The 18685-nt window shown below is 36.1% G+C and overlaps 1 protein-coding gene across 1 annotated transcript; it reads left to right on the forward strand.

The window, feature by feature from the left end:
* The first annotated feature begins 13605 nt into the window (after window positions 1-13605).
* LOC133328943 (cilia- and flagella-associated protein 298-like) lies at window positions 13606-14489 on the forward strand. Its single transcript, XM_061537448.1, has one exon. It carries the CDS (start codon window positions 13617-13619, stop codon window positions 14487-14489), a length of 873 nt encoding a protein of 290 aa, XP_061393432.1. The 5' UTR covers window positions 13606-13616.
* Window positions 14490-18685: the final 4196 nt, after the last annotated feature.

The following is an 18685-nucleotide window of genomic DNA, read 5'->3' on the forward strand; positions in this document are numbered from 1 at the left end:
TAAAGTTCCCGTCGATTTATAGCAATTGGCAGGACCTAATGTCTCCGAAATTATTTTGAACCACTGTGCATTGAATCATTTAATCACAAAAATCCCCATAGAGAGGAAATCCAATGAAACACTGTGACCCAAACATATGTACACACAATAGGACACAACTGCAACTTGACTATAGCCATCATCATTATTATTGTTTGCCACAAACAACTACTTCTTTAAGATTGTCTTGTTTGACACAAGGGCAACTGTGTCAAAGATGTTTGGTGGTGGTCTTCTTGGACGTTTCTTCTTCATTATTATTATTATTATTATTTTTTTTTTTCATTTTTCTTTTGTAAGAGAAATATTCAAACATAGTAACAAAGGAAAATTTCAGTTTGAAAAACTTTATGTATGAGTGAATTTGTTGGTGTTGTTGTTGCTTTTGTTACTTTATGTTAATGTTTTCTAATTTGTCGTGAGAATTCTTCAGTCAACCTTGAAGGTTAGGGTCACTCTTGTGGCCGTTGCAAGAAAAAAACGTAACGTAACTGACGGCCACAACAAATGTCAGGGGGGTTTTAAGACGTCAACTATGCATGTGTATCTGTGTGTGTGTGTGAGTTCGGGAAAAAGGAAGCCAAGCTGAACGTTGAACATATTTTTTTGACGGGATACGAGGGTTGTTTTGTAGGTGTGACAACAAACATTGAAGTGGTATAGGTTTGGTTTCTTAGTTAATTCAATTTCCATTTATGTGTGCTGACAAAACAAAAGACTTAAGAAACAAACGTTGTTTGTTGATAGACTTCCTTGAACCGAATTGAATTTGAACTAAAAAGGGCAGATATGTATGAATATTTGTATTAATAGAAAAAAAAACATATTTATTCTATAAATATTTCAATTCCTGGATTAGAATGGAAATGAAAATGTCAAAAATCTGTAGTTGTGAGGAAAAGTGTTTGATTTGGGGACATGTTATTTTTATACCAATACGATGGATGTATGTGGACTTTATTGATTAATGTGTTGATATCCTGTTTGATATCGATCTATCAGATTCCTTTTGATATTGTTTTATATTGATTTGATAATGTCTCTTTTCGGCTCCAGTACACAATTTTTGCATCTAAGGTTTTTCTTTCCTCTTTATTATATAGATTTATATAGATTTGTGCAGCCCCAAAAGTTTGTAACGCCTAGACATGTGTGTCCGTCTAGACATGTGTGTCCGTCCGTCTGTCCAGTATAATTTGTAAACACTATACATGCCAAAGTTATTCTGGGGCGTATATACTTGCTCCTGAAGGACATATACCCGAGAAGTTGCTAGTATATTTAAGAGGAGTTGTTGACCCTCAAATTGATACCAATTATATGGCTGTATGTACTCTGATGTGGGAGTTATACGTAATTAGGTAAAGGTGACTATGTGCATAGTATTACTATTAATCCATTAGAGGACGGAAATGTCGCGCTGATCGCTTTGAAATTGTACATGAATTTCCGATTATGGTCAAGGACGACACCTATAGTTTTCGGTGAAGTTGAAATTTCATTCAGCGGGTGTAATGAACCGGAGATTTTAATTTTGTCAGATTTTCTAGTCGCTCTAGAGGCAACTATTATATGCAGAACATCACATATTTTACTAGGTTAAGGGGATCTGACCAAATACTTAGAGCGGAGTATGGAGGGTATATTATGGAGGGTATATTAATTTTGTCATTCCGTTTGTAACTCATCGAAATATTCATTTCCGACCCTATAAAGTATATATATTCTTGATCAGGGTAAAATTCTAAGACGATCTAGCCATGTCCGTCCGTCCTTCTGTCCGTCCGTCCGTCTTCTGAAGGAATTGTGGTAGAATGCTGAAATTTTGCATAGGGTTGTCTTTTGACTGCAGGCAGGTCAAGTTCGAAGATTGCATATATCGGTCCACGTTTAGGCATAGATCCCATATAACAGTACTCCCCAGTTTTCTGTATTTTGGGGTTCTTGGGCTCGTTTTTCAACCGAATACGCTGAATCTTTGTACATTGGGTTCTTATTGGGTACTAAATGTATCCACAAAAAAAGTATAAATATAGGCCCACTTTTTCTGGTAGCCGGTAACGGTAATTTTCAGTATTTTGGGGTTTTTGATCGTATTTTTCCACCGAATTGGCTGTAATTTAGTATTTCGAGTTCTTAATAGGTACCAAATCTCTCCACATAAAATTATAAATATAGATCAATTTTTTCGGATAACCCCCATATAAGGGTACCCCCAAATTTTTGGTATTTTGGGGTTCTTGATCGCGTTTTTCAACCGAATACGCTGAAATATAATACATTGGGTCCTTAATAGGTACCAAATCTCTCCACCAAAAATTATAAATATAAGTTAATTTTTTCGGATATCCCCCATATAAGGGTACCCCCCAATTTTCGGTATTTTGGGGTTCTTGATCGCGTTTTTCAACCGAATACGCTGAAATTTGGTACATTGGGTTCTTAATAGGTCCCAAATCTCTCCATAAAAAATTATGAATATAGGTCCATTTTTCGGATAGCTGCCATATAAGGATACCGCCAATTTTCGGTATTTTGGGGTTCTTGAGCGCGTTTTTCAACCGAATTTGCTGCAATTTGGTATTTTGTAGTCGTATATGGTAACAAATGTCCCTACCAAAAATTATTAATATTCGCCCCCTTTTTGGGGTAGTACCCATACAACCCCTTTTTTATATTAAACCAGTAAGGAAAGTAGTAAAGTCGGACGGGGCCGACTATATGATACCCTTCACCACTTTGGGTATATTCAACAGATGAATCCTAACAGACGTCGCATTTTGAAGGGACCAGTAAAATGAAATTGGATCCATAAACATGTCATTCTGCAACCGATGCTAAATTTTTCATTTGGTCTGATATAGAAGCTATATCTAAATCGAAACCGATTTTCAGGAAACTTAGCACACATCATTCTAGACCCAATTCATTACGCTGTGCCAAATTTCATGCAAATCGAAAGATATATGGGGACTTTGGTGACCCATTTACATTAAATCGGACCAATATATATATGGGAGCTATATCTAAATCTGAACCGATTTTCACGAAACTTTGCCACATCATTCTAGACTTAATTCAGTACGCTATGCCAAAAATCGTGCAAATCGAAAGATATATAGGGTCTTTGGTACACCAATTACCTTAAATCGGAAGAAAATATATATGGGAGCTACATCTAAGTCTGAACCGATTGTCATGAAACTTTGCACACATCATTCTAGACTTAATTCAGTACGCTATACCAAAAGATTTCCAGGGACTTTAGTGGACTATTTACCTAAAATCGGGCGGAGCTATATATGGGAGCTATATCTAAATCTGAACCGATTTTCACGAAACATGGCACACATCATTCTAGACCTTATTCATTACGCTGTGCCAAATTTCGTGCAAATCGAAAGATATATAGGGACTTTGGTACACAATTTACCTTAAATCGGACGAAGATATATATGGGAGCTATATCTATATCTGAACCCATTTTCACGAAACTTGGCATACATCATTCTAGACCTTATTCATTACGCTGTGCCAAATTTCGTGCGAATCGAAAGATATATAGGGGCTTTGGTACACAATTTACCTTAAATCGGACGAAGATATATATGGGAGCTATATCTAAATCTGAACCGATTTTCACGAAACTTGGCATACATCATTCTGGACCTTATTCATTACGCTGTGCCAAATTTCGTGCAAATCGAAAGATATATAGGGACTTTGGTACACAATTTACCTTAAATCGGACGAAGATATATATAGGAGCTATATCTAAATCTGAACCGATTTTTATGAAATTTTGCACACATCATTCTAGACCTAATTCATTACGCTGTGCCAAATTTCGTGCAAATCGAAAGATATATAGGGGCTTTGGTACACAATTTACCTTAATTCGGACGAAGATATATATGGGAGCTATATCTAAATCTGAACCGATTTTCATGAAACTTGGCATACATCATTCTAGACCTTATTCATTACGCTGTGCCAAATTTCGTGCAAATCGAAAGATATATAGGGGCTTTGGTACACAATTTACCTTAAATCGGACGAAGATATATATGGGAGCTATATCTAAATCTGAACCGATTTTTATGAAATTTTGCACACATCATTCTAGACTTAATTCATTACGCTGTGCCAATTTTCGTGCAAATCGAAAGATATATAGGGACCGTTTACATTAAATCGGACGAAAATATATATGGGAGCTATATCTAAATCTGAACCGATTTTTCCCAATTTCAATAGGGTTCGTCCTTGGGCCAAACAAATGAGGTGTGCCAAATTTCATCCAATTCGGATCATAAATGCGACCTGTATTTTGTTTACAATTTAACATCTACAGACGGACAGACGGACAGACGGACAGACGGACGGACGGACGGACATGCTTAAATCGACTCAGAAAGTGATTCTATGCATATTCTCAAAAGGAACCATGGGTCTATCTCGATTATTTTTGCCTGTTACAAACATATGCACAAAGACATAATACCCTGTACCACAGTGTGGTGAAGGGTATAAAAAGTTATCTGATTTGTTCCGCGTTTTGAGTTTGGTTCTAAGACTCTTTTGTAATCATTTCACCTGTGGAGGATAGAGAGATAAAAAAATTAGAACGTTAGCTTCGATAATGAACTATAGCCGCATATAGACCTAGCCCCTGATTGGAGGTTCCAGTAGGAGTGGACCAATATTCCCCATCTTCGAACTAATTTTAACTAAGCTTGGAAGAAATAATAAGATGGGCAAAGTTCGGATGAAATCTAAATTTTCTGAAACGGATTTGGTCCAAAGAAACATGGGGTCTAGAACCAAAATTTCGATGAGGCACTTTTTCACCGTGTTAAATTGTGTACACACTCATTAGCCATAAGGCTGAGGGTATAATTATCCTTTAAAAATTTCTAAAATTTGTATTATGGTTTACATAATCCGTTTTTAGAAATGTCGGTATAGGTCCCCTTTTTGGTATGTTCCCTATATTATCATTTCTAGTAGCTGTCAATATATCTATGGTGAAGGGTATCCAAAGTTCGCCCCGGCCGAACTTAACGCTTCTTCACTTGTTTATTTTATGGCGTAAAAATTCACTTCAAGAAAAAACATTTTGGAAAATATGCAAGACTTAGAAAGTGGAGTTGTTGATCTGTGATCGGTTAATAAGGGTGCAAATATCACGAAATATTGCCCAGGCTCAGAATATAGAACCGCCGAAAGTTTGTTTTTCGTATCATATGGTCGGCCCCGTCCGACTATACTGCTCCGCTCACTGGATTTCTCTTTCTTTCCATAATTTTTAAATGTTTTTTTTTTTAAATGTGTTTTTTTTTAATATTTTTCAAAAGAACTTTTTTATAAATTACCATAGCGAATTTGAAAACAAAATCTTTAACTTTCTAAATATCCCTCGTATATCTTCTTTTTGTATTACTCTTCTTCTAGTTTAAGAACATTTTCCACACTCCATTATTCTTCACTCGCTTGAGGAAAAGGAAATTTTTTCGCTTTCTTTGGCGTTGAGCATTTTTTACCGGCAGTTCATTTGTTATTCATTTTCTCTTCTTTTTCCTTTTGGAGTAATTAATGGGATTTAGTCGCTAAGCCAAGAACGAACTCAACTGTTATATGCCTGGAGACAATGGGAATGGCGGCGGTGGTGGTGGCGGTTACAGAGTCAAGTTTGTTAACCTTTCACATGTCTTCTTTTCAGAATGTCTAGAATAGTTTCATTGTTGTTGTTGTTGCCATTTCAATATTATTATATAATATATGCTGAAGGTGATTTATTTTCCGAACAATTTCCACACTTGTTAGGAAAAACGAGAGAAACACACACACACATATATATATTCTTTCAACTACAATGCATGCCATTTTATGGCTTATTTCGTTTTGTTGGACGTTCTTTCTTCTGCTAGTTTCATTTTCAGAAAATTCAGTTTCTTCCACAAGGCGACAACAACAACTACCTCGTTGGCTTGTCTTGATCGCAGCTAAGATGCGTGCTTATGGTGTAGAATGGAATTTCATTTAAATTAATTCTCCCACAATTACTTTCTACAGCAAACTAGAAGAAGACGATGAAAAAAACCGAAAATTACCAACGAACAAATGTGGAAAATAACTTCTCCAAGGTACTTTAACATTTTTTGATGGTTAAGAATTTTTTTGGTTTAACATTTTCTACAAATTAAGAAAATGAATTGCCTCATAAATTAAATTTTGTTAAAAGGTTTTTACCTTTCGATGTTCCTTTCCTTTCGTTGTGGCGAGTGTCTGTGTGTGTGGGTTCTTTTCTAATTATAAAATAACGGATACACGAATTGTTAATAACTATCAACATGTTGAATATTTTTTTTTTCATAAAATATTCTAGATTACAGTTGAACGTTGGTTGTTGAAAAAAAATATTCCTATCAACGAAATCGTGTTTCCAGGAAGCAATGATTCCTTTAATATGTAATAATTGATAAGCATCCCCGGTGTGAATATGTCGCAGTAAATTATTGAAATTCAAGCGTGCTAGAAATTTAATAAAAAAGACGAATTGGAACGTGACTGCTTTATGAATTTGAAATCAAAATAATAAATTTTTTAAGAAAAACATAAATATGAAACAGTAGCTGTGCGTGAATTGGGATTTAAAGTGTTGAAGAAAAATATTTCGGAATTCTGGAAAGAAATTGAAAGAATTGTTAAAAATCTTCGATTTTATAGACCTTAGAAAAAAATCTGTAAAAAAACACCTTGATAATGAAACACCTGGAAAATAATTTAAAAATTGAGATTTAAACTCAAATTGAATTTATTGGGCCCTTACAAAATTATTTTTTATCGAAAGGCGTTGTAAGGTTCTTGACTATTTTTCCTTTTTATACCTTAGTTTTGTGGGTAATAAGGGTTTATATCAATTTTGATAAGGCAAATATGTGCCTCATCGTAATATTGATCTTAGACCCCATGTTTCTTTAGAACAAATCCGTTTCACACAATTTGGAGTAGATCTACAAATGTCCGTCTGTCTATTCGTTTGGCATCTAAACCTTGCACATCGTAATTTTTCCCAAACTGAAATCAAGTTCATTAGGCGAAAGGTGTGCTGGATTTTAACCAAAGTTTGTACAACCTATTATCCTTACCAAGCCTAAATCAAGTCCGAAGATAGAACTCTTTGGTCCACTCCTCCCCCACAAACTTATTATAAATTTTATTTGAAGCGAATGGAATAACCAATTTAATCAACATTAAATCCAAAACTCATGACAAAAGCATATACCATATATATAGCGAATAACAAAACCTGTGTGTAATTCCGAAGACCTCCGCAAACCATAGGTTGAGAGTATATATCTATCGGCAACGCCGACCGGAATTTTAATGCCCTTCACCACACTGTTATACAGGGTATTATGTCTTTGTGCACATGTTTGTAACAGGCAAATGGAAACGAGATTGACACATGATTCCTTTTGAGAATATCATAGAATCACTTTTCGAGTCGATTTATGCATGTCCGTCCGTCAGTCCATGTTAAATTGTAAACAAATTTGGCATTTGGTCCAAGGACGAACCCTATTCGGTCTAAGGACTAACCCTAACCTAATAACCGTAGCACTTTTATGTTAAAGAATATTTTTGTAAGCACTACCAGATCTTAGATTTTTAAGACACTGTCACAGCCTTGATTTATTTTTAATATTTTTTTTATGTTGAGCGGAGCAGTATATTCCGACGGGGCCGACCATATGATACATTACACTACTTGTCCAGTGGGTTGTGTTGTGAGGTTCGGCTTTCATTTGTGGATCGTAGCTTTCAATTGTAGATCGACTCGAAAAAACACAAAAACATAAGTTTTCGATCCACTTCATCCCAATATCTGATCATCACCGAAAATTGTAGGCGTAGTCCTTGATCATAAATGGATTCGCATGGAAAATTTCAAAGCGATCAGCGCTATATTTTCGCCTTCTAGTGTGGTAATGGGTTACTAAAAAATATATGAATATGAATAAGTTCTTGAAATAATTATGTGTAACTCCCACATCCGTGTAGATACGCAATATAATTTGTATCAATTTAATGGACAACCACTCCTCTTGGATATACCATCAACTTATCGAGAATACAATTTTTGTCATTTTTCACCCAAAAGTCAGGGTCCACTTGATCCGCTAAATATTGACCGATCTTTATCAAAACAGGCATGCTTCTTCTTTAGCCCGATTCCCTTCCCTTCGATATTTGGGCCATAATTGCGGCCTCTGGAGCGTTCAGACAAAAATATAGTTTTTGGTTCATTTCATCCCCTAAATTTTTACCGATCTTTACCAAAAATAGAGGTCTTCATTGGCTAGAACCCATCCTACATGCAAAATTTCGTGAAGATGGGTCCATAACTGTGGCCTGTATCGTGTTTACAAATTATAATGGGCAGACTGACGGACGGAGGACTATCAATGGAATGCCAATTCAAAAATATTGAATATGATCTTACCAATCTAATGTCGATTTTTTCAAAAATCGTCTTCCAAAGATTTTCCGAGTTCTCATAGTCCTTATGAAAATATGAAAAATCCTCTTTCTATATTTATTATATAGAAATCAGGGCTCATATCTTAAGGAAACCCTCCCATTCTCAATTTTATTTTTTCAAGATTTACAATGGGCTGGTAAATAAATACCAATGCTTGTTAAGGTATGTATTTTTGATGGCGGGCATGATAACTCCTCACTGGAACATCGGAATCCGAAAATTCCAACGGTGTTAGAAAGAGTACTTGTCTGGCTCTCGTATGAACTAGGATTATTGACATCGCTCTAAAATTCACAAAATGGTGGACCTTTGAACAAATATTTTTGAAAAATCACCGAATCACAAACCCAGTTAAAAATAAGGAAGATCTTCACCGATTGGCTTTATTCTAGTTCATACGAGAGCTATACACTCCCAGAGAAACGTGCCAAATTTTTGAATCGATTGGATTATTAGTTTTGGAGTTATCGTGCCCGTCATTCGTTGAAAAAAGATTCGAGATAAATGCGTTTAAAGTTTGAGATCAACTCTTGCCGTCACTTGATGCTGACACAATAAATCGTTGATATCTTGAAGAGTTCTTGAGATTTTCACTTGGAATTTTGTGGGGACATTCTAGTATTGTGTAGATTCGAAAAAAAATGTTGACACCGAGAATGGGGGGTCCCCTTAATAAGCTTTAATACTTTTAAAATCAATGATTTTAGTCCTGAGAGACTCGGTAATAAATTCTTCAAAAATTCACGCATATAGTCCCCTAAAAAATCAAGCAGAAATCGAATAATGTTTTCAATTGAAACTTCAAGTCAACATTGCTAATTACCTTTTCTCATTTAGCAATTATTGCGGAAGCTTTGCCGAAAATTGTTTACTCCAATAAATCTAAATACGTGATAAAGATGAAGTCATACTCTCCGGTCATTATGATGACCACTAATTACCCTATAAAAATGAAATAGGAATGTATATTGATGATACGCTTGCTTGATCCTCTCTATGATATGACTCTACTAAAATGTTGCCTTACTAACATTTTGTAGCTACAAAATGGCAAAATGTGTTTGGACTTTAAGTCATCAAAACCCCAATCTTAATATGCAAAAACAATTTTAAATATTTTTAAATAAAATAAATTTTGATATTCGAAAAAAAGTATTTCATTGTTCTAGGTAGAATTATGTATGTCGGTGTGTATTATAGCAAATATAATTCTTATTATTACTATTTTTTTTCATCTCTTTCAACATTTCATAATATAATTTTTTAAGCATGAAATCATTAAGCAACATTTTTGTTGTTTTTTTCTCTAATACATATTTCCAGAATTTATTTGTAGTAAACCAAACAACAAAGAGTTCTAAGACTCGGCGAACATCTGCTGTCATAGCCGGAATACTCAACCACCAACCAAAATTGTGGAGGATTTAAGCTTCGCTTGTAATTGATCGCAGATATAATTTAATGACCATTGCTCCGCTGCTAAGCCAAAGAACAGAACTCATTGAAGTTGACTTGAAGATATGGCGTACCCAACATTCGACTTTTAATTGTGGATGGATGGTGGTGCGAATTTGTTTTTGGCTGGCGTTTCTTAAACTAATGAGCCGCTTTTAATTATTTGATATCCCAAGGTCATATTGCCAATGTAGTGGGACGAATGGTTTGGTTGTCGTTGTTGTTGTTTTTGTTTTCACTGGCACATGACAAGTAATATATGAAGTGAAATAGAACTTGTTGTAAATTGAATGGAACCACCAAGACCTTCCGTTAAAAATATGAAAAGCTATAATTATTATAATAATGTGAAGAAACTACAAACGTGTTCGAAAAAATATTCGTTAAGAATTCACGTGGGTGGCGTAGGGGATGATAGATAACAAACAACGGCTCTGACTGGCTATAACATGGCGAAGTCCAGGCTTATCTTGGTCCCTCTTTCATCTCAATTGCGGACACTGCCCTCCCCGCGGTGCCACCTGGGAAGATATTCTCATCACCCGATGAAATAGTGAGCTAATATGTGCCGCGTGTTTACCCATAAGAACTATAAAAAATGGTTGGGCCTACTATGAAAAAGCTAAGAAAAAGAAAACCAAACCCCCCTAATGTTGACGAGCCCTGCAAACGTATAGAGGACCACGATCTGCGAATATGTACTTGGAATGTGCGCACGTTGTACAGAACAGGCACAGTGTTCGCTTTGGCGGATGCACTCAAGAAGTACAAAGCCGATATTATTGCCTTACAGGAAATGCGATGGAAAGGGACAGTCCTAAGTAAATCAGACGATTACGCCCTGTATTATAGCTGTCATGAAACGAGACATGAATTTGGCTGCGGATTTATGGTTAACAGGAGAATAAAAGACCTTGTCTCCAGATTCACTCCAGTAGATGAGCGAATTGCCATAATCCGCATAAAAGCGAAATTCTTTTACATCAGTCTCATTTGCGCCCATGCTCCGACCGAAGATAAAGGTGAACAGACCAAAGACATATTTTACAGCATATGACCGTTGCCCTGGCCATAACATTAATATTCTACTAGGAGATTTTAATGCAAAAAATCGGAAGGGAAAACATCTTTGGCCCCACCGTCGGAAAATTCAGCCTTCATGAAGAAAAATCCGACAACGGCATGAGGTTGATTGACTTCGCGGCTGCAAAAAACTTGGTAGGTAGCAGCACCAGATTCAAGCATCTGGATCTCTCCTGATCAAACAACGAGAAATCAAATTGTTCATTTTGTGATAGACGGATGTGTTTTAGACGTCCGATCGATCCGAGGAGCGAATTTCGATTCGGGCCATTACCTTGTGGCAGCCAAGTTACGCACCCATCTTAATGTAGCAGCAAAGGTGCGATCTAACACAACACGGAAACTCGATGTCGAAAAGCTGCAAACACAACAGGTAGCCGAGGCCTACTCCGCTCAACTTACCCATCTGCATGAAGAAAGAACTTATTGTTCCGATAATAGTATAGAAACACAATGGCAAAGAATTGCCCACTCCCTACAAACTGCAGCAAAAGCAACACTTGGTACCAAAAACCACCACCAAGAAACCCATGGTACTGATGTGAAAAACGCAGCGTATAGGGCAACCCTGCAGACAGTAGCAACACGTAACGTGATGGAGAATTATCGGGAAAAAAGGAGAGAGGAGAAACGTGTTTTCAGAAGAAAGAACAAGAAACACGTGAGCGTGAGAAAATCGAGATGTACAGGAGTCAGAATGAAGTCTGGAAATTTTACCAACGAGTAAAACACCAAACAGAAGGCTTTGGCGCAGGCACATCCTCCTGTACAGATGAAGAAGGAACCCTGGTGACAGATACAGACAGCGTGTTGAGGATCTGAAAAGCTTCTGGTATCAAATAGTGGCCTTGAAGAAGATACCCCAGAGCCAATAAGAGATGATGGTATAGAGTGTATACAACCTAGCCAAGATGAGGTCATAAAAGCTCAAGAACAACAAAGCAGCAGGAGCCGATGGGTTACCAGCCGAACTATTCAAGACTGGTGGCCAGATGCTGGTTAGGAGCATGCACCAGCTGATTAGTACAATTTGGCTAGATGAATACATGCCCAATGATTGGAACCTCAGCATGCTGTGTCCCGTGCACAAAAAAGGAGACATATGTGCCAAGTATAGAGGAATAAGTCTCCTTCCCATCGCATATAAAGTACTATCCAGTGTGCTGTGTGAACGATTGAAGCCAATGGTCAGCGACATCATCGGACCATACCAATGCGGCTTCAGACCTGGCAAATCCACCATTGACCAGATTTTCACTCTGCCCCAAATCCTGGAAAAGACCCACGAAAAACACATCGACACATACCACCTATTTGTCGACTATAAAGCCGCATTCGACAGCCCTATCCGTTCAGAGGTGTTTAAAGCATTCCTGCAAAATTAATACGGCTATGCAGGATAACTTTAAGTGGCACAAGATCAGCAGTTAAAGTAGGAAAGGACCTATCCGAGCCCTTCAATACCGAACGAGGATTCAGACAAGGTGACAGTTTGTCCTGTGATCTTTTTAACATCCTGCTGGAAAATATCATACGAGACGCAAAGGTGAACAGAAATGGTACTCTGTACCCCAACAACAAATGTTACTCGCCTACGCCGATGACATCGATATAATGGGTCGAACATTGCGAGCGGTAGGTGGTTTACATAATTTAGAATAGGTGGTAGAATGGCAGGTGTTGGGATTGGTGTTAGTCGGTTTACTTGTGGATAAAGATCGCATATTTATGTTCGTTCAATTGCATGTAAATGTTCCTTCGAAAAGGCGACGTCTACTAGGATACATATGTAGAATATACCCAAAGTGGTGAGGGGTATCACATAGTCGGCCCAATCCGACTTTACAACTTTCCTTATTGGTTTTTAAATTGTTTTCAAGGTCTGTTGAAGGCGTAAATTAAAAAAAAAAATATTTTTCAATCGCATATTTTTAATGTTTATATTTGAATATCTACGGCGTGGATTTTTAAATATATTTTTTTCAAGGTCTACCTTAGGTGTAGATTTAAAAACATATATATTTTAAACGTTATCTAAGGCATATATGTAAGGCGTAAATTATAAAAATATTGTTTAAAATTTATCTAAGTCGTAGATTTTCAAAGAATATTTTTTCTATTGATTTATATTCCCTTCCTTACATGTCCAAGGATTTAAAAAATTATATATTCTGTAAGAATCCCCGCCTTTTATAGCCCTTGAAAAATATTCTGTAATAATCCACTCCTTTGTTAATTCTTAAAGAAATATTTTAAAAATTCTGGAAATGTTATTTTTAAACTTCCGGATATTACCAAACAATTCTCCATGGACAACAAAACTACTTTGTTTCATTTCCTTGGCAACGGGTGTGTACCTTGGTAACCCAAATATTTGTTTATATGTCAAAAGCCCTCAATAATTCAATTCGTTTTAAATTGTAGTCAATTTCAAACCGTCTCACAACAAATACAACAACTTATTTTAGAAGACCTCAATCTAATTCCGAAAATGGTGATTCTACATGTGAAACGTGGTGATGATGATTTGTTCCTTTACGAGACCAGTGTCAATGAGGACACCAATTCCGTAATTCGCGACATAACAGCCATTTATAATGGACGCCTGAAAATCGAAAGAATTTGTATGGAAATGGAGGAGTTGGCTTCCCATGGTACCCTACTGCCACCCGAAATGATGGGTCTAACCGATGAACAAGTGGAGGAGCTGAAACTAAAAGATGTTTGGGCCGAGAAATGTATACCATCCGGAGGTTTCATTTTCAACAAAGATCCCATTGGTCGCAGGAATGGCCAACAGCCCAAAGAGAAAATGCAAGAAGTTCTAAGGAAATCGATGAGTGATGCCCGCAGCATGATTAATAAAAAATTGGTGCAGGCGAAAACCCCACTAACCCTCAAAACCATATCGGAGGCATTAAATCTCCTAAAGGGTGCAGTGACGATTGTCTATCCCATGCAATTACCACCACACGATACAATTCGTATGGAATTTAGCAATACGGAAGATTTAACGGGCACTCAGGCCTCGAAGGAAGTCATTGAACCTTCTAAGGCTCAGCTATGGTTTGCTGGTCGTTTAATATTGAATGATAAGAAGTTGAGCGATTTTATTGGCCGTCATGATAAAACTAAAGTTGTTGTCAAGTTAAATCGTCACGGTGAAGGACCGCCATCACGTGAACCTGTCATAACGGATGAGTTGCGAAAACGTATGATGGCCGATGCCTATCGTCGTCAGGAGGAATTGAAAAAATTGGAATTGGATGAAGATGATCATTATTTGAATTCGAATTGGGCTGATGGTGGGCATTTGAAGCGCCAGGTTCATGGTTTGGAAAATGTCCGATTTCGAGTGGGCTGAACAAGGAGCGATGATGTTTTAGAGAAAAACAATAATATTTTAATAATTTCAATAAATTTGTTAAGATTTTATAAAATCTATAAGCTCGGGCTTTTAACTTCCATAAAACATATTCGAAAAAGAAAAATTGGGGCTAAAAGAAGGTCTAAATGAAGAAAAAATTGTCGAGGTGGATTTTCAAAGAAAATTCTTTAAACGTATATTTTCTAGATTATGGTTTTTTATATTATTCTAGGTCTTTAGGAGGCGTGGATGTTTAAATAATATTTTTTTCTAGGTCTTTGGGCGGCGTGGATTTTTAAAGAATACTTTTTTCTAGGTCTTTAGTAGGCATGGATTTTTAAAGATTTTTTTTTATAGGCATGGTTTTATATAGAGTATTTTTTCGAGGTCTTCAGAAGGCGTTGATATTTAAAGAATATTTTTTCCCTAGGTATTTAACAGGCGTGGATTTTTAAAGAATATTTTTTTTCAAGGTCTTGAGAAGGCGTGGACTTTTAATGAATATTTTTTTCTAGGACTTTCAAAGGTGTGGATTTTTAAAGAATATTTCTTCTAGGTCTTTAAAAGGTGTGGATATTAAAAGAATATCTAGGTTCTCGTTTATGAAATAAAATTGAATTGAAATATTTTTGAATGGCTTTTCAAACTCCGTGATTTTTTTTAAGAATATGTTTTCAAGGTCTGCGAAGCGCGCAGGTTTTAAGGCCTATAGGAGAGTGAGTTTTTAAGGAATGTTTGTTTTGGGTCTGTAATAGGCCTGGATTTATAAAGTATATTTTTTACAAGGCCTACTGGAGGCGTGGATTTTGAATGGATATTTTTATACCCTCCACCACACTGTGGTACAGGGTATTATGTCTCTGTGCATATGTTTGTAACAGGCCAAAGGAATCGAGATAGACCCATGATTCCTTTTGAGAACATGCATAGAATCACTTTCCAAGTCGATTTATGCATGTCCGTCCGTCCGTCTGTCTGTCCATGTTAAATTGTAAACAAAGTACAGGTCGCATTTATGGTCCGAAATGAATGAAATTTGATATAGGTCACTTATTCGGCCCAAGGACGAACCCTATTGAAATTGGGAAAAATCGGTTCAGATTTAGATATAGCTCCCATATATATTTTCGTCCGATTTAATGTAAATGGTGCACCAAAGTCCCTAAAAATCATTCGATTTGCACGAAAATTGGCATAGCGTACCAAATTTAGTCTAGAATGATGTGTGCTAAGTTTCTCGAAAATAGGTTCAGATTTAGATATAGCTCCCATATATAGTTTTGCCCGATTTTAGGTAAATGGTGTACCAAAGTCCCTGAAAACCATTCGATTTACAAGAAATTTGGCATAGCGTAAAAAATTAGGTCTAGAATGATGTGTGTAAAATTTCCTGAAAATCGGTTCAAAATTTGACAGAGGTCCTATTTATATGTTCGACCGATTTAATGTAAATAGTGTCCCAAAGTCCCTGTATATCCTTCGATTTGCACGAAATTTGGCATAACGTACTAAATTGAGTCTATAATGATGTGTGTAAACTTTCCTGCAAATCGGTTCAGATTAAGATTTGGCTCACATATATATGTTCTACCGATTTAATGGTATAACGTACTGTATAAACCCTAGAACGATGTGTGTTAACTTCCGTGAAAATCGGTTCAGATTTAGATATATCTCTCATATATATTTTCGCCCGATTTAATGTAAATGGTGTACCAAAGTCCCTACATTTCTTTCGATTTGGACGAAACTTGGCATATCGTACTGAATTAAGTCTAGAATGATGTGTGTAAAGTTTCGTGAAAATCGTTTCAGATTTACACAAAATTTTGCACAACGTATTTAAGATAGTTTAGCCAAACGTGTGCCAAGTTTTCTTGAAATCCGTTCAGATTAGAATATAGCCCCTATATGGTTTCGTCCGATTTTAAGTAGCACCCAAAATGTGTCTGTTAGGAACAAAACGTGCATAAATTAGTCTAACATAAACTGTGACAAGTATCGTTGAAATCCATTCATATTTGGATATAGCTTTCATATTTATTTTCATCCGATTTCATGTAAATGTTGCATCATACTCTTCATGTTTTTTTCAGAATAGAATGACGTAGATGCGTGTGGAAGTACAGATATAGCCCATATATGTTCCGAACCGACTTCGTGTTCCAAGTATTCAACGGGTGCACGATTGATATTTGCTTTAAATCGATTTACATAATTTTGTCCCATTGTAATAATGAACGGCATGTTTATGGATTGATCTAAGTCGATTCACATATTGATAGAAGTCACATATTTTAGTTCACCCAATTTCATGTTAAAGGCCCTTTTGTTAGGATTTATCTTTTAAATATACCCATAGTGGTGAAGGGTATCATATAGTCGGCCCCGTCCGACTTTACTGCTTTCCTTACTGGTTTAATGTGTGTAAAAGGCGTGGATTTTTCATGGATATATTTTTATGGATTATAATAGTATTACTCTTATAATAGTCCCTCTAAATTTCTTCCTCATTGTGCACTTCCTATAAAATTATGTATTTATTATGTATTCCAAAATAACAGTTAATTTAAAATTTGCAATTAAATTGCTTTTATGAACAGCTAAGAAATTTTATAATTTCACCCCCAAACCATGACCTGCAGATATCCGCATACACACACTCTCATAAAAATATATATATTATTATCTTGTTATGTTATTGTTTTGTCACCAAATGAGTGCGAGCGTTCACATTGTACTTGACAGAGTTCAGTGACAATAATTCGTAGTACCCCCCTTTAAACTACACCTTAGATAAATATAAAAACAAAAAACACTCAACAATAATTGACAAATTATATGTCATAAGGCAGCGAAAAAAAACACAACAAACTAAGATGACAAGTTCAAGTTTAAATTTATGTCTGTTTACCGAGTTAAAGACGGACGAATAAAGTGTATTTTTTACGCAATTACTGGCACGAAATAATAAAGCACACGTCGCTGGATGCGTAATTTTCTTAAATAGTTTGAACGTGCCGGAGCGCAAATTGGGATGGAGAAAATTGGGGGTGTTGAACCCTTAAGCTTGGCGAAAGAAATGAGGAATTCAAAACAAGCCTATTCAACGTATACTTAGACTAAGTCTGAAGATAGATACATTGGTCCAACCCTCTATTGTTCACGTTTTTAAATCTCATATAAAGTGTTTGGGGTATCGCTCATTGTAATATTTTTACCGAGCCTACGTCTAATCTTATGATAGGATCTATCTGCCAGTCTTCGGGTATATGGAGTATATTTTTAACGAATATTTTTTCAAGGTCCTAAAGGAGGCTTGGATTTTTAAAGAATACTTTTTAATAGGAGACGAGTATTTTTAAAATAATATTTTTTGAAGGCACATAGATCACATCCTATGATAGGACCTATCGGCCAGGTTTCGGATAAATGGAGAAAAAAATCAAAGCTATTGAATGTAAATCCAGATGTTGGAATATATTCCATAATATATGTTTGTAAAGTCTAATCCGAATTTTCCAAGAAATTTCCCAATAATTTGGCATTTTATGTCTTTCAGAGGATTTAAAAAATATTAATCCTTATCATATAATTATTTCCCTTCTTCGAAAAATAAAATTTAAAAACTGCACTTTGGACTCTAAGATTCCAGCGATATATTCCATAAAAAAATCTATAAAATATCCCCTCTTAAAGCTCATGATCTGAGATTCCAGCGATATATTTTATAAAAAATTTATAAAATATATAGTAAGGACAGTATAAAAGTCGGACGGGACGGACAAATCTATATATGGGAGCTGTATCTAGATCTGAACTATTTTCCACCAATTTCGATAGGTTTCGCCCTTGGGTCAAATAAATGAGCTGAACCAAATATCATCCAATTCGAGTCATAAGTGCGATATGTACTTTGCTCACAAAAATGAATGGACGGGCGGGCAGGCGGACATGCATACATCGACTCAAAAAGATATTGTCTATGTGTCTATCTCGTTTCCTTGTTACATACATACACACTAAAGAGTAATTCCGTAGACTTTCGCAAACTTAGGATCATGGTAAATATATGTCGGCAAACACCAACTGACACTTGTTTACGTGTTTTTTGTTAATTTTTTTAGCTGGTCCATGTTTGGCATTGTCTCTATGTAAAACTTAGATGCGGTTTTTTGTTTATCCATAATCAT

Source organism: Musca vetustissima, unplaced genomic scaffold (assembly GCF_032173495.1).
Source record: "Musca vetustissima isolate MV318-11 ecotype Yass unplaced genomic scaffold, APGP_CSIRO_Mvet_v1 utg30933, whole genome shotgun sequence".
Taxonomy (NCBI): Eukaryota; Metazoa; Arthropoda; class Insecta; order Diptera; family Muscidae; genus Musca; species Musca vetustissima.

What these genes read in the sequence shown, in the direction of transcription:
- LOC133328943 (XM_061537448.1), top strand. Translation starts at nt 13,617, where the DNA reads ATGGTGATTCTACATGTGAAACGTGGTGATGATGATTTGTTCCTTTAC.